General features: G+C 41.3%; 1 protein-coding gene across 2 annotated transcripts; it reads left to right on the plus strand.

Annotated features, from left to right (window-relative positions):
• Window positions 1-117: 117 nt before the first annotated feature.
• On the plus strand, window positions 118-20607 carry IQCB1 (IQ motif containing B1). 2 transcript variants are annotated; one of them, XM_075152872.1, is made up of 14 exons: window positions 118-190; window positions 718-1005; window positions 1832-1994; window positions 3660-3789; window positions 5994-6087; window positions 7613-7712; window positions 8074-8246; window positions 10887-10999; window positions 12089-12198; window positions 17144-17286; window positions 17715-17863; window positions 18328-18456; window positions 18837-18993; window positions 20100-20448. In XM_075152872.1, the coding sequence occupies exons 2-14, from the start codon at window positions 888-890 to the stop codon at window positions 20327-20329; spliced, it is 1809 nt and encodes a 602-aa protein (XP_075008973.1). In that variant the 5' UTR covers window positions 118-190; window positions 718-887; the 3' UTR covers window positions 20330-20448. The 2 variants fall into 2 exon arrangements, with proteins under 2 accessions (XP_075008973.1, XP_075008974.1); XM_075152873.1 differs by lacking the exon at window positions 118-190 and adding an exon at window positions 238-323 and having other exon boundaries at window positions 20100-20607.
• The last annotated feature ends 1927 nt before the right edge of the window (window positions 20608-22534 follow it).

The raw sequence follows: 22534 nt of genomic DNA on the forward strand, positions 1-22534 counted from the left end.
TGCCCACCCGGGCTCCCACAGGTTGTTGCCGGCGGAGCCACGCCCCTTCAAGCGGCGCGTCACGGGCAGCGTGGGCTTGGATTGGGCGGCGAGGCGGCCCTCTGTAGATTTCCACGAGTGGAATCGGCGGCGGCGCCAGCCCGCACGCGGATATGCAAATGACACCCACCTCCTTCAGGGGAAAGCTCTGGTTGGTGGAGAGCGGCCGCGACCACACAGCTGGGAGGGGAGGGGGGTATGGGGGAGCGGTCGGGTTAGAGCCAGCGGGTTCGGTCTCCAACTGCCCCCCCCCAGCCCCGAAGTGGGGGAGGCCCCGCGCGGCGGTGAGAGAGGGGTCGGGGCGGGGGGAAGGGGCTTCCCTCAGAGCGTCCCTAACGGCCCCGCTCGTGGGGTTCCGCGTCCCGGGGGCTCCGCGGCATCGGCACCGCCACTAGGGGAGACCGTGGGGGCACTGAGGTGACTCTGGTGGGAGAGGACACCTGTCCCTCGCCGCCTTGCTGGCGGCAGCGCCCTTCCGCGGCCCCTTCCCCCCCCTGCCCGTGGCTGAGGTGATGCTGGCGGCCCTCAGGGAGGCCTCTCACGCTGCCTGCCCCGTGGGGCCTCTCTCGGGCTGCCCTGCTGGAGCCTTGTGCTGCCGGCAGAGCCAGTCCCGCTGCCTCGAGAGGCGACGTGAGGGAGCGTGGATGGGGCTTCCTCCATGTTTGTTTCCTTCCTCAGGGGGAGAACTGCAGCCCGAGGCGCAGAGTGGAGCGTGAGCTTCCAGCTGGTGGTGGAGGAGCTGGAGGTTTGATGGTAGTAGTGGCTTAAGGACCCCACGCCTGCACCGAAACAATTAAAAAGGGAAGGAGGCTTGAATCGATGGTACTGCGGGCCTCTCTCTGTTTCCTATGGCCAACGCGCCCAGCGCGGGGCTGGCAGCTGCGGACCCCCGGGTACTGGCCTTAGCTGCTCAGGTCACTGAGAGCAGAGAACAGGACATCCCCCTGCTACTTCTGAAGCTAAAGGGTAATTAGCTTCTAATTAGTTTCTAAAATAAAAGGATGAGGTAGTGAAGTATGGACAGTCCTTCTTCCTTCTGCCTCCTTAAATACAGAACGTTTTCTGAATATTTCTGGCAGGGCTGGAAACTCTGTAGGGTTGATAATATGGCTTTTCCTGAGAGGGGTATTGAGTGGCAGTTAGATTGGCAACAATAAGGAGGAGGAGCTGGGGAGCAAATGGAGAGGAGGCCTTTTCTCCCTCTCAGCTGTCACCGAGTTTGTAAGACCCCTGCCGATCTGGGCAAGGATCTTGCAGTTGGCCAAATAATTTCTCCCAGTGCTTTTGGGTAGAGAGCCAGAGTGGTCGTCAGTATTCAATTTTTAAGTCTTAACACAGAAATGCAATCACGAGCTCCTGTGTGACTCCCCGTCTTTCCTTTTGCCACATAGCCACTGCTCATAGAAACGGTAGAAACAAGTTAGGTCCTGTTCTAAATTGGGATGTAATTATAAGGAAGCTATATGTTTCACAGTGGTTGTGGTTTTATCCGGCCTAGGAAATTCATACAAATGGGCTATATCCCAGGTAGTGTATGTTTTACTACTAAGTGTCTAATGAGAAAATGGAAACCTAAGTTTAGCTATCCTTCTCAATTGTCATATAATCTAACAAGTAGGAGTGAAAAATGCTGACAAAATATTTTATGCTGTTGTTAGCACTTTTAAAATTACCTTAATCCTGGCTCTGTGTATACATACTCCTCTTATGTTTTGGAAAAAGAAAAAAAAAAACCTCTTGCATATCAGAATCTTATGCTCCTCTTTGTCTCTCTCCTGCTTTCTTCCCACAGGAATTTTAAATAGTGCTTCCTTGGGATGTGAAGAATCAAAAAAGATTAAGCAAGATATATACGATTATGATCTTACTCAGTACTGCATGCTGGTCCTTAGGCAAGACCACTCTCGTCTGCGTGGAGGCTGGGCTACTGCTGCCCAGCTAGCAGAGATACTAAGGTAAAAAAAGTTGCTAAGTTTTCTTCGTGCTTTCTTTCTGGCCTTTCATCTTGCTCTTTTTCTTTTCAAGCTGTAATACGTTGGCTCCCATCCAGAACAAGGCTTGTTGTTCAGGAAAGGCCAGGGTTAAAGTGCAGGGAGCAGTCAAGAGCAGAGGGGTCAGGCATAGTCTAATTGGTCCTGTTTAATTCATTTGCATTGTGTTTCATTGAGCTGGGTAAACTGCTTGGTGGGAACAGTTTTTGTGTTGGCTTTACCTTTTTTTGTGAACAGTACTCATCAGTGTCACAGTTCCTACCCAGTAATTGCTAATTTTGAATTGCAGTTATTTTAAAAAGTTTGTTTACTTAGATTTCATCTTGCAAAAATCTTCAGCCTGATTGACTCACAGCTTGGCTTGACTCTCTTTAAATATCTATTTAATACACCTATTTTAAATATCTATTTATATTTTAAACATAATAGAGGACAGAGTTCTTACAGTCTAGATAGCTTGATGTAGTGATACTGTGAGAGTGGCATAATTAAGTTTAATTCATAGCTAGAAAATAAGACAACTTTCAACTCAAGTCCCCAGTGATCCAATCTCAGTCTTCGATGTCAGGAAAAATAGTAAGTTTTAAATTTTCCTCAAGTTGTACTTGATTTTGGCTTAACTAGGGAGCAGAACTCTAAGGCACGAAGCAATTAGGCAATCATCTCTTATTTATGCAATATCTGCAGTATGAATTTTTAATGCCAGGAATTTCACTAAGAGATGCAAGATTTATCACCAGAGTTGTGTGATACTTAAATCATCCCCTCTAAGCTATTTCAGTTTGCGGAGAAAACTGAAATTTATTTTAGCTATAAAAATGTCCTTTTGTAACTAGATGAATCTCAGCTTCATGCCTGGAATTTACTTTCCAAGGGCTTTGGTAAGCAAAGCTTTACGTGTGTGCATTCACAAAAAGCGAACAAAGCCTAGATGAGATGTCGGAAAGCAAAGTTCATAAAAAGTTTGGAAGACACTTTTGTTGCACTAGTATCAGTGCGGAGTACGGAATTGAAAAACTTCCCAGTTGTAAAACATGCAGTTTCTTGTAAAAAGTCTTCCAGAAATGACCGACATGTTTGCGGTGAGTAAAATAAGAAAACTGAGATCTGAAGAACTGATTTCTAGCCCACACGTGTTCCTCAGTTAGAGGAAATTTGTAGACAGATTCGCTGAAGATTTTGTGGTAAGTAATACTTTTTTATACATATTTTCGTTGCCTGATCTGCATCCCCTTCATCAGGTTTCCTTTATCAGGTTTTTGTCTGCCTTTCTATTTTGCCTTTTTTTTTCATGACCATCAGGGCCCTTTCCTAGCACGTGGAACGAGCCTGAATAGATCCTATGATCTATTTCTCATAAGGAGAAAGCGCCTTGGATATGTTTTAAACTGCGACATGCTACAATAAGTAGTAATATACTTGCTGTCTCTAGCCTGCCAGTGATTCCTCTTCCTTTTGAGGCAGCTACCTTGGAGCCAGTCACAGCAGTTAACTGTTGTTCAGTGTTGAATTGTCCCATGCCAGTGAAGCATTTCTTCTCTGATGACGTGACATTCATTCAAAGCTGTTCAAACAGGCCCTTGACTATTCAGGTTGATTTTCTTTTCTTTTTTTTTTTTTCCATTTCAGTCATTGCTGTGTAGGACTAGAGGTGAAGGAAGATCCTGAGGAATTTTGTAAGAAATTTCTTCCTTCAGCTGTAGACAACCTGCTGGTTTTGGGAAGACGCTTGCAAGCACGATTTATCCGAGCAATCAAGGTATTTAAATTTCATAGTTAAAAGAGCAGAGAACCTCTATATTACGTATTGTATAAATAGGATATTATTCTAGGGACACTGTAGTATGAAAATTTATTTTCCAGAAATTACAGTAGTTTTTCTTATGCCTTGGAGCTTTGAAACTGAAATCTGTCATTGTGGAGCATTTGGTCCGGTACGTGTGCAAAGCTAGTTTGTTACCGTAGGTTTGTTTACAGAGTTTGGCTACTACTTTTCGCAAGTTTTAGAGGCAGGAGGAAGGAATGCAATTCTAAGTAGGATAGAAGAATTAGAGCAGTATGATAGAAAAAAATACCTTACAAAAGGCAGCATCCCAGTCACAGTAGTGTCTTTTTAACTTTGCATATAATTAGTTCAGTTTTTGTAACGGCTCTGTTCCCACTGCTTTATTTAGCTGTACAAAAGGAAGTCTTAAGACTTTAAACCAGATTTATTAAAGTTTGTTTTGCTATACAATTTCTGCCACAAAATTGTCAAAAAATTCCCAGAATGCTCACTGCTTCTGAACCTGCATGTTGGGAACCCCAAAGGCAGACTTTGTAGAATTTGTAGATTTGAACACTTTCTCACATTTCTCTCCCTCTTTACAGAGAAGACGGGTTTTGCCCAGCAAGGTTCTCTCATGCTTTTGAAGCATTCTGAGTTCCAGAATCAGAAGGAAAAAACCCAACAAACGAAACCCATGAATAATTTAAATAACCAACCTCATGGATTCTGATAGTTTCTTTTAATATCCTGTTTCCCCTTAGTATTTCATTTCTTGGCTCACTGGCTTCTTGCACTTAGTCAAAGTTTTCTTGCGGAGTATTGTGCTGGACACCACAAACACAGTCAATTCTCAGAAAGTATCCATAGAGTAGCTTATTTTCTGTTAGTTCACTACTTTAGAAGTGAACTACTTTAGTACTTAAGAAGAAAGCTTCCTGAATGACATCCCAGGAGACTCAAGTCTTATCCGCAATATGTAATTTCCCCCACACTTTCTTATTATGTCTCAGCCTACATGCTACTTGAGTCATGCTTGTGGGCAAAGATTTCTTTTGAATGCAAATGCAGTCTACATTATAATTAGTACTTTGGCTTTTAAACCTTGTGGTCTCAGAGGTGACTGGGCACCCAGACTTGGTGCTTGCTCAGTGGAACTTTGGAAATCCCACTGTACCAGTGGAGATTAGTAGTTTATTCTGCCCTCATTTGCTTTTTGCACAAGTCTTTGAAGTCAAGGGAAGCACTGAAATAACTTTCAGAAACTGACGTATTGCCAAAACACAGAACAGATAATACTACAGCTTAACTTATTACTGTGATTTTGTATCTCTCATTGTCAGTAAGAACCAAATACAATGACTGACGGCTGGGAGTTACAGCAGAGATCTAGGAATAAGACTTTCCAAAATTTCATTTGTGGAGGCTCACTTAATGTGGGAGATAATCAGACCACGTGTTTATAACAACATTTGTCAGCAATGTAGTACTGTCAAAAGCTCCTTTGCTGTCCATGCACCAAGATTTTAGATTTCCAGTGGCCTGTGACTCACACCTGGAATACAGAGTCTAGACTCTGTGTGTGTATGTGCGTTCACATATTAAAACGGGGATTCTTCCTGGTCAGTTTTTCCAGTCCAGTGTTGTCACAGGCAAGCACATAACATAGTCTGTTCGGCAAACGGATCAGACTTCAGCTTAATAGTGGTTTGGTGTTTGCTCCCAGACCTCCAACTAGGAGGTGCTTCTGAAGCCTCACCATGCCAGTTTTTAGGAACCTTTTTGATTTTAACTGTGTCCTTGGCCACTTTGTACCCTTTTTTTCCTGTGCTCTAATCTTAAATAATATATTTCCCACTTTGTGGATTAAATCTATGATGCATTTGTACTGAGCTATTATTTGTCTTCTTAGCCCTCCTATGCTATCAAGTATATTTTAAGGAGTAAACAAGACTTCTCTCTCCCTGTTATGATGTTTTCAGGAATGGATGTTTTTTTTAGTATGATTGATCTCTGGCCTTGAAGGACTCGCAAGTTATTTTTTTGACTGGTTCCTACAGTTTCAGCAACCTTATTTGGGAATTTGATGGAGTCTTGGTCGCCAAATCCCTGAAGCATACAAACCTTCCCACTACATCAAGCTGAAGTCCTCAGTGAAGATAAATACACATGCTTTTACCTACTTCTCTTTTGTTTAGGATGAAGAAAAACAAGATTTTTTATGCTGGTTCCAAACAGTAACTGATGCCATCTGCTGGCTGTTCGGTGGGCATATTCAACTGGCAGCATGCGGTAAGGGAAAAGTAAACCCATAAAACACCTGAAAATTTATTTATGGCAACTACAGGTATCAAGAATCACTCTTCAGTTAATCTCCACCTAGTTTTCTAAATTAGAGTAGAAGCTAAATCAATCTCTTAAAGTAGTTCACTCAACAGAAACAGCAATATCTAAAAGGGAAAAGATCCACTAAAGGGAAATACTAAAGAGTTCCCGTTCTAGTCTTTCAGAGACAAACATTAAAAGTGTTTTCCTGTAATTTCCCTTTGTAATTCTATACCTTAAAAAAATCAGATTTTTTTTCTGATAAGATACAGTTGATCTTTTTGCCTGTGTGTGGTTGAGTCTGGAGAAGGGCCACAAACATGATCAGGGGGCTGGAGCACCTCTCCTGTGACGAGAGGCTGAGAGAGCTGGGGTGGCTGAGCCTGGAGAAGAGAAGGCTCCGGGGACACCTTATAGCAGCCTTCCAGTACTTAAAGGGGGTCTACAAGAAAACTGGAGAGGAGCTTTTTACAAGGGCATGTAGTGATAGGACAAAGGGTAATGGCTTTAAACTCAAAGAGGGTAGATTTAGATTAAATATAAGGAAGAAATTCTTCACTATGAGGGTGGTGAGGCACTGCAACAGGTTGCCCAAAGAAGTTGTGGATGCCCCATCCCTGGAAGTGTTCAAGGCCAGGTTGGATGGGGCTTTGAGCAACCTGGTCTAGTGGAAGATGTCCCTGCCCATGGCAGGGGGGTTGGAACTGGATGATCTTTAAGGTCCTTTCCAACCCAAACCATTCTATGATTCTATGATATGATTCTATAACGTATGCAGAAATTTGACCAGAGTACATTGCTGGCCCTGAAAAGTGGATAGACTTGAAAACAGATTTCTGTGTTGCCATGCCAGGAAATTTTACAAATATCTAACAAACTTCACTATACACTTCTGACCAAAATAAGCTTTCAATTAACCGATGTTAATCACACTGATTTTAAAAAGCAGAACTTGGTTTTGTTTCTAATATAGGACAAAAACCCAAGGATCATAAGATGTGTAACTAAAAACACAGACGGCCAGAAAAATTACTGAATATGTAGACAATGATACACTGGAATAAAAAAGAGGGTGCTTTAATGACATCAGTGGGCTTGCATTAAATAAACCTAACAAACTGTCAAGGTTGAAGTCCTTATCTTTTCCGGATATTGTTGCCCCAGTGATAATTCCACTGTTGTAATAAGAAACTGGTACTAGTGTAACATAAAAGGTTTTAAAGCTTTTATTCCATTACAACACCAGTGCCTGAGGGATATCTAAAGGTAGAAAAACAGGGCTCAACATGTTTTTTTGGATGTTGAAGTAGTTTACTTATTCCAGTAAGTTTCAGTGTAAAAATTGTAAAAGAGGGAGTTTGTTCCAGAAACAGTATCTGGTTTTACTTGCTATGGCTTATGTTCCATAGTGAAGTTTATTTGTTTTATAGTATTTTCAAGTCTGGTTCTGATTGTGTGATTTCTTGTTTGCTTGTTTTTGTTTTTTTTGCAGTACTGCAAAACGATCACTTCCTGCAGTTGTTAATAACAGATGATGTTGAAACAGCAATTATAATGATGTCTGTTTTACACAATATTTTGAGGGTCAATAGGTTAGTTGTTTTTATATCATTGATTTTCTGAATTTTAAATTTAAAACTCGTTCATTACTGCTTGTTAAAATAGAACTTTTTCATATCCGAGAACTGTTGTGTTGGTTTTTTTTCCCTAGTCTTTGTTGTAGAAGTAGAAAAAATAGCTATTTTCTTTATCTTGTTGTTAAATTGAGAGAATGGGAATCAGTTGATTGAAACAGTAGTACTCCCTGGAGCAGATTGCTGGTCCAGCTAGCTGAGTATGTTGGCCTCCTGAATGCCTGATGTATCTAAAAATAACTCACTGTTAAAAAGCTCCTAGTTTGTAATTAACACTTCAATTCTGTTCCCCCCTGCCTTTTTTTTTTCCTTTTTAAAGTTCTGTCTTGCTTCAGGTTGATGAAGAGACCCTTCACTCTGTTTTGGATGAACTTGTTTATAAGCTTTCATCTACCACCAATCCTGTCATCGGAAATGCTGCTACAAAACTGCTATTGTTGGCGGCAAAATTTTGCAAGCAGCTTGTGAAGTTATTCACAGCTCGCTACAAAGGTTTGTAAACATGCATGGGACCAATCACTCGGCCTCCTCTTACATTCACTCTAAAAATACAAAGATGGAGGTTTCCCATCTCGGTTCAATAACTATCCAAACTGCAGTGCTGTGTTGGTTTTTTTTTCTTTCTCTTCTGTTCATTTTCACTGTAGTTTAAGGTGCCGTCCCTCTTTCTGTTTCCTGTATTTATTTTCTTCTATGTATTGAGGACTCTGCATGTGGCAACTTGTCTCTTAAAGCTGTTGTTTGTCGCTTGCAACCTGATGGGCTTTACTTCTTTCTATGTGATGTTCTGCATCATTTTTCCTGGGCAGGTTGGATATTGAGAGATCCTAGTAGCAGGGTGCCTGTACTGCCACAGTAAGCTGTGTCTCAGACATCTGCCAGTGTGCTAAGGCTTACTAATCCAGAAGCATGAAAGTTTTTTACTTAAAGCCAACTTCTGACCCTGGCTGTTACAGGTCTGCTTATCTGATAGGTGCTGTTCTGTTACTGAGGAGCTGATTGTCTTTTGATATCCAAGTGATTGGAATTAACTCTTTCCAAGAAATCATGAAATGAGTTTATCATTTTGTCTTGATGCCTTTAGATGAGGAGGCTGAGTATGCATATAATTTGCTCTGTGTTATTCATTATTTACGAGGTGTCCCATTTAATGTTTCTGTCTCTGGCCTAGCAGGGAGCTCCAGGAAACCCCTTTGCCCTCTGTCATGCCCATGGAGACTAAGAAAGAGGCTTTGATGTTTGCCAGGTCTTTTATATTCTGGATGTTATTGATGGTCAAAACTACTTGTGAGCAGCCTCAGTCCTTTGGGGACAAGGACAGTAAGAAGTGGGTATGCTAGACAAAAAGGTCCAATTGCCTTTTTTTACACTTGTGCTGACTACTTATTAGTCAGTACCAGCCAGATAGATTTCTGGATCAGATGGGCAGCTTTGCCACACTTTTGCCTACAAAATTGAGAGAGGAGGGCTTCCTTTTGGTATAAAATTAAGTATAACATGCCTAAGGCTGGTATCACATTGCAGATTCTTGGGAAGCTGCTGTGACGGTCTGATCATCCCAGCTGTAGAATGCTGGCTTGTCTGAAGAGGTGCAAGTCTCCATCAAAGGATTATGCTTTATTTTGCTCTAGAATCACAGTATGCCACAGTCATTTAGAGACTCTTCATCTCTCTTCTGTACATGTTTCCTGTTTCCACTGAGAAAAAAAATTACCACTTTTTTCCTCTATTTTTTTTTAAGTTAGAGTCTTTATGTTAGTTTTTACTCAGGCTTTGGAATCCTTTAGATAGTTTGAGGAACAGCAGCAACAAAGAAAGCATTACAGCATTTCCACCATCTGGCCATCTCATTGAAGTAACTTGGCTTCTCAGTGGCTCAGAGCCATTGCTGGTATGAGGTACTTCAGTGTAAGCTTTCTGTCAGTAAAGGCGGCCTGCCAGAGGTGAGGACGTCACCTGAACATCTCCAAGACTAGCACAGTCTTTACATCAGGTTTCCAGGAGGACCTGGTCTTTTTGTCTGCATGGGTTGACACATCTGAGAGGCACACTTGAGGTACTCGCTGTCAGTAGCTGAAAGGTGCATATGGCTGTGTAGTCTGTACAGAAACTGTCAAATGCTTGTGTCAGACCCACAGGAATCCTATGAGGAAACTGCCTTATGTAGCCAGGCTACGTGCTTTTGCAGAGCTCAGGCAGCCTTAGGGCACCCACTGACTCCATTTGGAGTCTCACCTGTCTCTCTCCTGAAGTGTTTAATCATCATCATCTTTCCAAAATGGTGCATGTGTGATAGAGCAGACGTGCCATTTCTGTTTGCATGAAGGACTTTGTGCTCCCTATCCAGATCCTGTTAGTATATGTGAGTGTTGGAGTTGCCCAGTGTATGAATATGCGTATAGACAATGATTTGACAATGGAAAAATTACTTGAATCTGCAATTCTCCAGGAGGCTATCCAAACACGTGTCTACTTCCTGCCTTCCTTCCTTTTCCCTCCAACTCCCTGCACAACTCTCAAGCTCTGGGATTTGTCTGGTACAAAGCTAAAAAACATGTGTTACTGTCTGCTTGTGTCGTGTGCGCAGCACAGGGAGTGTGTGTGTGTGTTGTGGGGGGAGCACAAGTGTGTTTTTTAGCTACTGCGAACCTAAAAAGCTATTTTGTCTCAGGGATTGGATGCACATGTACTCACAGTTAGACTATGCTATACAGATAAGACGTCAAAGAATTACAGTTTTAAATAAATTTTATTATGAAAAATATGAAAGCAATAAGTAATAAGTAATAAAACCTAGCACTTGCATGGTGCTTTACATCCTTTTAGTACCTTACAATGGCTTACTGATAAGACACTGAAAGTACATTGATAATTTAACTGCCAGTTATGTAGACACAATAGATAGTGACTTGGACATAGAAAATTACAATCACTGTATGATACTTCTCTGTGATGGTTGGAGCACCAGATATTCATTGATAATATTCTACATTGAAACTCAAAGTTGACTGATGGTGTTCAGCTCTAGCGTTCCTTTGCACATTGATTTTTTGACTTGAAAATTGTTCGTGTGAAATCCTGAAAAGAAAAATTCACCTTAGCGGTATCACATGCTGCTTCTCTCTCTCTTAGGATTGAAAGGGCTTTTAAGTAAACAGTGGACTGGCAAAGGATTTGACAGGGATCTTGGTCAACTCTTGGACCTGCTGTACTTGGAACAATCCAATGGAAAAAGAGAAATGCAGGTGCTAATAAGACTTTTATATGTGAAATCCTAGTTACATGTGATTTATATATGTTTAGAATGGATTTACTCTATCACTTTGGTGACGCTTTTCAAAATCTGTGTTATTTTTTCACTATATTAATGGATTTTTAAATTTCCTATTTATTAATTTTTTTTCCCCTCCATCATTTTTGAAGACATCAAGAAATTCTCCAGTGATTAGTGTATGGGACTGTGACTCAAGAGATTGACTTTCTGTTGCAGATTCACCATAGATTTCCGTACAACCGCAGGAGAAAAAAAAATTTAGTTTTTCTAACTACAAAAGAAAAATAACTGTATCTGCTTTTCTCACATCAGTGTTAAAAATTTAGATCTCTGAATTCTAGGCTGCATTCACATAGAATTAAGTCATATAGAGAAAATGTTCAGTAAGGACACCTTCTGGGTTGTGTTCCCAATAAAAGAGAAAATGTGTGTTTTATGAACTTCCTACCAAAATTTTACATGCAGGTTTCTCAGAGACAATACTTTAAAGGAAATCAGAGTTATGACCTGCTTTCATCTTCAACAGAGCAGTGTGTTTTATGTAATTTGTTTGGTTTTTTTTTAAATTCCATTTAAGAACAGATTTTTTTTTTTCATTGTTGCATTTCAGTGACTTCTGATCATACTGCAAATGTAACATTTTTCCTGCTGCTAATTCTCCAAACTTGTCTTTCTGTCCTCTCTAGTGTAGGTATTTTGATTGAATCACCATTTGAAATATCAAGTGCTTTAGGTGTTTTAAATACAAATTTCTAACACTGATTAATGCAGCTAATATATATTTTACATTTGTGCTGTAGATTCATTTGTTTACCACAGAGAGCATCGATCTGGAAGATCAGATTAGCTGCCTTTGGAGCAAGTACAGGTGTCATGATAACAACTGTCTTATAGGACCTTAAATTCCCCAAGCTGTACAAATACTGAATTTTGATGCATCTGAAAACTGATGTTTTTTGGCCGAATGTTGAGATTGTTCCAAATATGCAAGCAGTAATAAAGTAATAAAGTGGCTTTATATGCAGGGAAAATATTCTACCAACCGCTTTATTAATTTCAGAGGCAGCATCAAGCAGCTTGTATAATCCAGGCTAATTGGAGGGGATTTCAGACAAGGAAAAGGCTGAAAAAACTACCCCAAGCAGTGACCACTTTACAGAGGAGCTTCAGGTAAACAGTATGGTTTTGTAAAAAGCACTAAAGAGAAGAATCTAGTAAGAAGGTTTGGTTTGGTTTGGTTTGGTTTGGTTTGGTTTGGTTTTTCTCAGGTCACAGAGTCACAGGAAAAATTTAGGTCATCTAATCCAATCTCCTGCTTGAAGTAAGGCCAGCCTCAAAATGGGATCCGGCTGTTCGGGGCTGTATCCAGTTCTGGAGGTCTCCAAGGATGGAGATCCCACCGTCTCGCTTGGTCCCTGTCCTGATGCTGCATGACTTGCCTCGTGAAGAATTCTTCCATTATAGCTAGCGGGAATTTCCTTATTGCAGCTCTTTACCACTGCCTCTTGTCCTTTTTCTGTGCATCTCTAAGAGTCTGGCTCTGTCTTCCCTTCCTTTAGGTAGTGGAAGACAGAAATTAGATTTCCCTTCCTTCAGCCTAAACAAACCCATCTCTTCACCTGTCTTTGTATATCATACGTTCCATAGCCCGAATTGTCCCCGTCTGAACAGTCTCTATCCCTTCAGTTTGTCAATACCTGTCTTCTACTGGGGGGCCCAGTAAAGTGGGGCCAGTATTCCAGGTGTGTCTTCACAAGTGCCGAGTAAAGCGAAATAATAATCTTCCTTGACTGCTGCCTCTGCTTTTGCTAGTGCAGCCCACAACGCAACTAGCCTTTGTTACTGCAAGGGCACGCTACTGGCTCGTGTTCAACTTGTCACCCACCAGGAACCCCAGGTCCTTTTCATTGGAGTTGCTGTCCAGGTAGTCAGTGCCCAACCTGTCCTGGTTTATGAGGTTATTTTGTACCAGGTGTAGAAATTCCCATTTGAACTTCATGTGGTTTCTGTTGATCTATGTTCTGTGTTTGTGGAGGTTCCTCTGAGTGTCAGCCCTGCCCTGCGTGGGAGACTGTGATGACAGCCTTGATAAAGTCAAGGAAAATGACATCCACTGCTCTCCCCTCATCCACAGAGCCAGTCATCTCATCACAGAAGGCAACCAGGCTGGTCAAACATGATTTGCCTGTGATAAATCTATACTGCCTATTTCCATTTGCTTCCTGTCCTTCCTGGAAATAGCTTCCCTGAGGATTTGTTCCTATGTCCCAGGGGTAAGTTTGGGCTGACCAAGAGTTCCTTCATCTTGAAGATGCCTTTTTCCAGTCAGCTGTTAATTCTGAAACATAAAGATAACGTAATGCCAATATGAGCTGTTTCACTACAGATTCTTTTAGCAGAAATATCCAAACAACGTGCTTTTCCAGCAGTACCAAACTGCCACTTCTGGTGCCAAAAGCTCCAACTGTCCCTTTCCCAGCTGCCAAACTTCTTCATGAAAAAACTTACTTCTATGATGCTTTTACATGTTTTCAGTGTAAAAATTTATGGCATATGGAAAACTGAAAGTGGGGCACACTGTAGCATGGGATTGCACTAAATAGCACTAGAAGATGATGTACTGGTGGTAGAACAGTTAACTGGTTCACAGTTAACTTGACACAAAATTCCACCGTAAATTGTATGTGGAGCTGTCCTGGAGTTTCCAATCTGCCATGCCAGCGTGCTACAGAAACCAAGGACCACAGTGCTTGCTCAGTACAGTGCTTGCAAGACCTTGTTCTTCAGTAATATTTGAAATCTTTGACTCTCAGAAGTGGAGTCACGTCAATGATCTAGAAATAGTATCCTCTGACTTGGAGCACCACAGAAGAATGAAGCTATGTAAATAATGCGTGTCTTACTTGAAGTAGGATTTCAGCAGTAACGTTAGCATATGTTAGGCTAACTCTTTTGAGAAATTTAGTATGTGTTTAACATAGGTTTAATAGGTTTTTAAGGGATCTAAATCAAGTTTAGACTCCACAGCAGATTTTTTCAACCTTTTTTTGCACATGTTGAGCACTACTGTGTCAAAACTAGATCTTAGAAATCAGTTAGTCAAATCACATTGCATTATGATCAAGGTGTTAGAAAGCAGTTACAATTTGTCGTCTAGACTGGATTTAAGATGTTGGACTATCTAGGGTGTAATCTTTAAATTCTGGAAGATGTGGAAGATTTGCAGGGGGAAGCAGTGTGTCTATTGAGGGCCAACTTGGCTGAAACACCAAGAATGACATCCTTGTCACTCCTTTTACTCCGCCATGCATTTTGAGCCAATATTTCTGCCCTCATCAGGCACCTTGCAATCCTGCAAGCCAAAATCATAGCCCAGAAAACTTGCACGATGGGCTAAGACATAACATGGTAAAGCAGAAGGGAAAGGGTGGCAAGGCTATCGGCAATCAACAAGCTACTTGACTTTCTTGTGTCATATTTTCAGTACTTGTAAGTGTTAGTGTGTGCCTTGTAGGTAGTTCTTGAGTCATTTAAATGAACTTTTGAATGTGTTTGTTTAATATTGAGAGGAATTGAAATGTATTAATATTCTTACAGTTGTGTGTTCATGGCTCAGTCAGTCCTAATGTATTGAGTACAATATAGTAACTGTACAACTCCAGTGTTTGTTTTTTTTCGTGTAGGTCAAAGCTGCAGTTAGTGTTATGCTGAAAAATAGCGTTTGGAATACTGTAAGCATTTTAGAAAAATTTTCAAGAGGACTTTTGAATTTTTAATGGTCAAGGTTTGGTTATATTCGCAGATTTATTTTAGAACAAGTGTGGTTAAATACTGCTGGGGTTGAAACTCCAGACTTGGCTCACCTGCAGCTGCAGTGGAAGTTCTTAAACTCTGCAAGTTACAAACTTCTGAAACTCTGTGGTTTCAGAAATGTCTCCTCAGTGAATATTAAAGCCTGTAATCTCTCCTTGAAGTTAGTTCACTGTTACATAGCTAATTGTAGAACTGTTAAAATGGTAATAATTTGTATTAATCATGTGTCAAAAATCAAACCATTATATATATATAGATGGTCCGAGGGAGGCTGATCTGTGCCATGAATTGCTGAAGGAAGCTTAGATCTTACTCTGTGTGTATTTTGCTTCTGTTCAGAGATATTTCCCTGTCACAGCATGGTCTTGTGCAAACGAATATGTCTTATCGTTAGGAGGAACAGAGAATGAAGAACAACATGTGTTTTGCAGACTAGATGGGAAAGAATCAGTATCAAAGAAACATTTAAATACCTGACAGGCACTATTGGCAGTTTCACAGATGCACATCTGGGAAGTTCATGAAACATTCCTGTAGTTTTCCACCTAGTGGAGCTGATAAAAATTTCTAGGGAAAAATTATTAAAAGTTTTATCACGAAAATGTTATCAAAAGTCCTGTTTGATCCTGTGACATTTTTCCGCTTAGAAGTATAATATGTGCCTGCTTGTATTAAAAATGCAAAGATTTACAGCTCTAATTCGCAGAAATGTGTAGGCTGAAAACCCCTAGTTTCCTCGGGACCATTCTGATGTAATCATGTATATAGTATCTGCCTCTGTAGGTAGATGTGTGGGCACGCTTCATGTCTGCTTTACTGTCATAAAAGGATTATGGTCTCTCAGATCGTGGTGGAGGCTGTTTTATCAGTTAGGGCCAGATCTTTAAATCCAGAGCATCTCTTTTACACAATAGCTTCCATCCCATCTTTCCCCACCCAGTTTTGGAGACTGAGGAGAAAGTATGGTTGGTGGAAAAATTACAACTCAATTTATACTAGTGATGGGAAACACACAAATAACTCAATAGTACTGTGAGTCTAAAGGCATGTGACATGCAGCAATACCAAAATTGCTGGACATTAGTTCTAGTCTACGGCCTTTTTTTCCCCTTTCTGGCACCCCTTATGCCTGTGCTCTGTCCATTTGTTCTCTTTCCTAATGCTTAAGTGCTTTTTTCATTGTTCCTGGAAAAATGCTATAGGAGAGCAGAACTCACGGCTGTGGGCCCAGTGGGGGTACTCAGGTCCTGCAAGTGATTTTGCTGCAGCAGGAGAAGAGAAGGAGTCACATCATTAGTCACATCATTACCTCATTGTGGGGTAAACTCGTAAAGTCTCAAGAGTTAAGCTGCTAATGAGGTCAGGTCCATTGGGACGAGAAGGGATAGTGAAGGGAGGGGGAGTCCTAGCTCACAGCTCCTCATGCTTCACTGAGACTATGTTGAAGTGGTCTCAGTAATTATTAGTATCAATACATCAGTATATTCAGTATTAATATATTAGTCTCTATATTACTATGTTAGTGTATATATAATTGATATACAGGCTATTATTAGCGTAAACACTCCAGGGCCAGTTACAGAATTTTCAGTTGTCTTATCTGTGAAACATCTGCTGGGGCTTTTCCAATGCCAAGCACAGCAGGGCAACATCCTAACATCAAATTACAACAACTAGTACAGATCAGGAAGAATTTGCAAGAAAATTCTTTCCTAGTGTTCTGTTAACAAAGTTGATGGAGAAAATGTATCGGTCTGTATTTCCTGGAGAAAAAAAATCCCTCCAAATTTAAGAAGTGAGCATTAACAGCCAACGTTCTGATCTACTCTTGCAGTCAATACAAAAATAATAGTATGTGTTATGGAAAGCACGTGCCGTGCGTGCTGATGGATGCACTGGAAAAGGTGCATACTGGAGCAGATGGCTAATGTTACTTTACCTCTTCCCCAGATAACGGAATCAAAATTGTTGTTCTAGTTCATGCTAGCTGTGAATGTCCCATGTGGAGCATTGTTCTCTTCAGGTCCTTAGAACTTTAGCCTAAATAAAAATAGATCCTTTGATTTGATACCAGATTGAGTGACTGGCTCAGAATTTTTTGTGGCTATAGATAGTGTGGTAATTTGTTAGCTTGCAAGTGATTTCTCATTGCTTGGTGTGGTCCTGCAGCCAACAGCTGGGATGGCAGGTTATTTTGTGGATTTCCTCCCTCGATGCTTGGTCATTTAACACAAAGAGAAAGAGAGATGCTTTTAAGAAATGTACAACTTAAGCTAATTGTTAATGTATTTGTGTATTGCAGAGCTAAACGGGAACAGAAGCTGCAGCATTTAAAAAAACAGAAAGAAGATGAAGCTCTAAAACTGCAAATGCAACTTCAGAGACAGAGGGCCATGAGACTCTTCCATGAACGACAGCTGGCGTTACTGGAAATAATCCATGCCAGTATGATTTATATTAAACTATATCAGAAGATTAAACTGTCTGGGTCTCCTTAAGAACAGTTTCCCCAAATATATTTCCTAATCTTGCGTGTCTGTTTGCACTGCAGTCTTACTGTCTCTTCTCCTGACCCAATTATCTGACAGAGAACATGCTAATTCTACAAGGGCTCAGTAACTCCTGATCAAGATCTGCTGCCTTCAAAATGGTGCAAGAGAAAGGGAGACCCAGTTTTCTTGTGTTATAAAGCTCCATTGCAGCTACAAGTCTCTGAGATGTGGCCCACAGCTAGCAGACCTTGGGTGAAGAGGGGTTTTTAACTGATAGCACCCAAGCTTTTTTTGGTACTATCTAGTTTGGGGATTAAAAATGCAAATTATTAAGAGATCCCAATCCACAGTCTTATAACTGGATTTTTATTACATTTGTAGGTCAGGTAAATAAGTACATGGAGGAAATGGAGGGGAAATCAGCATTAACTATCCAGAGATTCTGGCGAGGGTATAGAGCAAGAAGAAATTTTCATCAACAGAGACAATCTCTTAAGGAGTATAAAGCAGCTGTTGTAATTCAGAGAGCAGTAAGTATATATACTTTGTTCTAACCTTAGATAGGACTGAGTGGATTATTGCGATGACTCAAAAAGCTCTGTTTATCCTCTTACTGTCCATGTCACCATAATTTGTTAAAAAATTATTCAGAGGATGATAGTCTAGAGCTACAAGTTGCTTAGACGAGTTAAACTTTGCATAGGTTACGAAGCCTGATACAGTCTTGTAACAAAATATAAGAGCTGCCACTCTGAAACCTAAGGTTGGAATTTCACCACACTACAGATAAGTCACTAACTTATTATGAGTGTTCTTACTTACTATTTAGTATTCACGCTGACCGTTGTATGTTGTCTTTTTAGCATCACAGCTAAATTTATGTTTTAACATATGCAGTACTGAAACATTTTTCTTTCACTGATTGATTACAAACAAAGCGAGAAGACAAACTTCCTGTCTGTGATTGTCATATTCTCATATGTTCTTTACAAAGGCATGTAAATTCTTGGAAAAACGAAGAAGGAGGAGACCTCTCTCTCCGTGGAAAGATCCCAAAGGACTGACTGATGAGCAGAGACTAGCTTTGCAGCAGAAGGTGGATGACTACATCAAATTGCATCCGGTCTGTTTCTTAGTCATTTCATAATTCGCATTAATGATGCAACATAAAATACTGTAGGGATGAAATATATTCAGCTTCATAAATTCTGATCAGGATAATCCATGTGAGGTATGGATATATTAACCCTGCTTGTTTGAGAGCAAGGTACTAGGATATTGGGGATTTTAACCATTAATCTAATAAAAAGGGTCAAAGCAAACTGTAATTGGAAAATTTATATACTTGATGATGGATAGTTTTGGAGAGAGCTGCAGAGGAAGCAAAATTATTAAGTTAACAATTAAGGACAGCATTTGCATTCCTTGTTTAGACATTATTCTGCCCCCAAAAGATTTAAAATAAGCAGCTCCTAATGGTAATAAACTGTTATTTTCCTCCAGGCTTCCCAAATGTCAGAAGAAATGAGTAAAGAATTACATATGCAGGCCCAGGAAAAGCTGGCACAGTTCCTGTTGAGGAGCAGACTGGATCAGAGAGCAGCGCAACGGAGAGAGACGTTACTGGCTCAGGTCAACACCGATGTGGAGCTGCTAATGAGTATGTGACTGCTCTGGTCATAGTTTTGATTACCATTTGGATTAAACTAATTTAGAGAGAAAATTAGAGAGAACAGTGGTAAAGCCTCATTTCAAAACTGAAATATCTTTCTTTCTTTGCCATATGCCTTATCTTGAGATTCAGGCTTTGTTAGAGATTATCCAGGTGTTGCTGTAGGTTAAGTGTATACACCTGCTTTTCAAGGAGCAGCTTATTCTTCTGCTGGTAGTCTCTCTCCGATATGTTCACAAGAAAAGCAATGGCCCTGCAAAAAGGCATTAAAATTTCTAAGAAGAGGTTCTCACACAACCTCTTCCTCTACATTTGTTTTGCTTTGTTCTGTTTTCTTGTGTTGTAAGCAAGCCGCTGGTTGAAGCGCTGTCACCTCTTCCAGTTAAAGAGGGAAATCTTTGAGCTATGAATTCCAAGTCATGTTTTCATTTTCTCTGGCCTGGCTTTATTTGAAACAGAATTCACTACTGTGCTATCTTAATTCCAGACAAGTAGCCTGGAGTGAAAGAGTGAGAATAGCAAACTGCAGCCACCAGAGAGCACCCAAGCAGGACAAAATTCAGCAAGTTACTGAGTTCCGTTACTTAGTCTGTCACGTGCTGTGTCACTGCAGCTCATTGCTCCCTGACGAGGCAAATCAGCCACACACTCTTACACTGTGCTGGGTCCCCCAGGCTGGGGATACGCAGTGCTGCTGCGCCAGAGCGGTGGAAACACTACGCTGATGTCACCCTGCGCCAGGAGCGCTGATCCAGCGGTAGCGACCCGGAGATCCTCTTTCTGTTAGGTCGTAGTTTCACAAGAAGTCATTTTGATGGATGCCACCACTGCACCTGAATGAAGTAGTCCTGCTTCCCCCCCTTATTCTCCCTCCCCCATTTGTATTTATTTTTTCAGATTAGCCTTAATTTGGATTGCTTCTCCAATCAGGTTTATCATGCAGCCATAAAACTGTAATGCCTGCATGGGGAAAGGAGTGACTTACGACAGTGGGAAGTGGGAGGATAGAGCTCCTTCTTTATTTGTTTGAAATACTCATAAAACCGCAGCATAAAAAAACAAAATACAGAAAACTCTTTTCCATGTTCTTACAGATGCTCCAGGGTTAGCAGAGACCACAGAAAAAGATGTTGATATCTTTATGAGTCGATCAATCCCTGTAGCTACCAAGGCAAGACAATCCCACAACACTATGCTGAAATACACTCGCTGGCCATGGTGGAAGAAGCTTGGAGATGAGTTTGTGGAGGATGATGTCATTCCTGATGATGCCCTAAATGCAGAACTGGGAACTCTATTTATTGGTGGAAGGAAATCCTTTTAGGTAACAGGCAGAAGGATTTCTTACTCAACCAGACTCATACCTTGCACTATGCATTCACTTGCATGTGTTTTTAAGGAAGGAAAACACTTGAATTTTAAGACAAAGCACTGAAAAAGACCAAAGCCTTATTTTAGTGCATTTTACTTACCTTATTAAGAATCTCGTCCTGTACATCAACAGTTAGATCCTATTGATTGTGCTGTTGTAAATAGGATTTAAATACTGTAGTTATAAATGAGGATATTTTGTAATTTGTATTGCATTAAAAGTAAACTCATAACCTTTGGCTTTTCAGTTCTTACTCACACTCGGATGCATAAAGAATCACACCATTGTAAAAGCTTGGGCTTTTATAGCAAAACATTTTATCAGGTAATGTGCTTTGAGGTAAAGACGGGTTCAGAACAAACCAAGACACCAATAAGAAGTCAAGCAAGCAGCGGGCAGGCTGGGTGCTTACGGCAGGGTGGAACAGCTAACTCCAGTTAGCACAGGCAAAGCTTGGCCTGAGGAACCTCCACCAGCCTGTTGACAGCAACAAGGGAAAAAGTAAGGAGAGGAAAAAAATGCCAATATTCTTGTATTATATGTGTTTTCCTTTAAAAGCATGCAGTTCTTTCCACAGCCAATGCAGTGGATTGTAACATGGGTGCAGTCCAAACTGTTATATGGGATTGTAGCCTCAGTGTGACCATCTGGACCATTAGCTCTGTCTTCTTAAACCACGCAGATGCTGTTTAATCCAGAAAGGTCTCCAGCACAGGCCTCTGCAATCACTGTGACCCGGTACACAGTAAAAACCTACAGTCAAGGGCCGAAGGCTGCTGCTGACCGATGTGCCCAGAAAGCAAGGAGAACTCAAGGCTGCAGCTAGTGCCGTAGGTGCCTGCGCTATTCTTTAGGTGAGAGGCCCAGAGAGTCTTAAGAATTAGATCTTACCTCACTGCAGAGGATGAAAAAGTGCAGTGATTTCTGCCAATTGTATGTGGGTAGCAATAGTGGTTCAACATGTTTGTTTTCCATTCTCTCTAGAAGGTTTTGAGTGGAGATGAATGGAAAACAAATAAACAGAAATAGTGGGCAGAAGCCCAAACCCATTCATATGCAGCTGATACATTGAAATTAATAACTGGACAGCTGCCAAGAGGAAGAGCTGTGTTCTATGTTAATTTTTTTAACAGAGCTGTGATTTGGCAGGCACTGAATTGGTTCTTGGTTCCTTTCTTGGAGAGTTAACTGGTGGAACAATCCATTAAGTATTTGCCAGGGCACTTGCATGTGTCTGTTGAGTTACATATTGTTCTGCACAGCCCTGCTATTAGTTTTAGGCTGTGCCCATAACAGGACAGGTGCCCTACAGGTGCCCTACACCAGAGTGGAGGGGCTGGGGGGCAGTCACCAAGTGCTCCAGGGGATGGAAGCTACACCCCAGCAGCTGCCAACCTCTGGTGCTGGAAAAGGCCCAGTGTCTCTGGGTGGACTGCAGCAAGCCAGCTGTTCCCTTGCAAATACATTCCCTTGCAAATACAGGAGTCCTCTGTGCACATCATTGTCCCCTCTGCCATGCAGCCACTGACCCAAACTATTTTGAGACGGCACCTCTGCTGTTATGTTTGTTCCTAATCACCCTCATTATAACAGCTCTTCAGCGCAGGGGGATGTTCACAAAGGTGCTCTGCTTCATGTTATGTAAAGAGATGAGCCCCCCCTGGCCAGTGTTAAATACCAAGTGAATTATAGAGCCATTTTACCAAAAAGCCATTTATTGTAATGGCCTCTGCCACTCACTGCCATTGGAGTGGATAATGAACTCCCCCTTGGGAATATGCAATTTGCTGGATAATGGGGTTTTTAAAGTGAACAGAGAGCTTGGTGGAAGGTGCAGTCTTGCTGGAGGAATTCAAGTTGCTGGGTCGTTTGTTACCAGCCCAGCAGCACAAATTCCCCTGCCCCACCACTGCCCTGATAAATAAACTTACTTTGTGCTTGTCACCAGGAGATTTCAGTCATCTCCATTTTACAGACCAGGGAAACCGAGGCAAGAGAGCCGTGAGAGAACATGCCTATGGCCATATATAACCGCATAACCTGTCACTTGTTCCCGTTACTGTCCCAGGCAGAGCAAGCCAGAAAGGAGCCACTGCAGCATGCCGGGGTGGAGCTGGGAGATGCTCTCGGATGCCAGTTGCTGTGGCCGGCTTGGAG

Source organism: Calonectris borealis, chromosome 6 (genome assembly GCF_964195595.1).
Source record: "Calonectris borealis chromosome 6, bCalBor7.hap1.2, whole genome shotgun sequence".
In the NCBI taxonomy this organism is placed as follows: Eukaryota; Metazoa; Chordata; class Aves; order Procellariiformes; family Procellariidae; genus Calonectris; species Calonectris borealis.

Coding starts and splice junctions, on each gene's coding strand:
- IQCB1 (XM_075152872.1), top strand. CDS start 888: ATGGCCAACGCGCCCAGCGCGGGGCTGGCAGCTGCGGACCCCCGGGTA. Junction 7,713..8,073: donor AATATTTTGAGGGTCAATAG/GTTAGTTGTTTT, acceptor TCCTTTTTAAAG/TTCTGTCTTGCTTCAGGTTG. Junction 18,994..20,099: donor CGATGTGGAGCTGCTAATGA/GTATGTGACTGC, acceptor ATGTTCTTACAG/ATGCTCCAGGGTTAGCAGAG.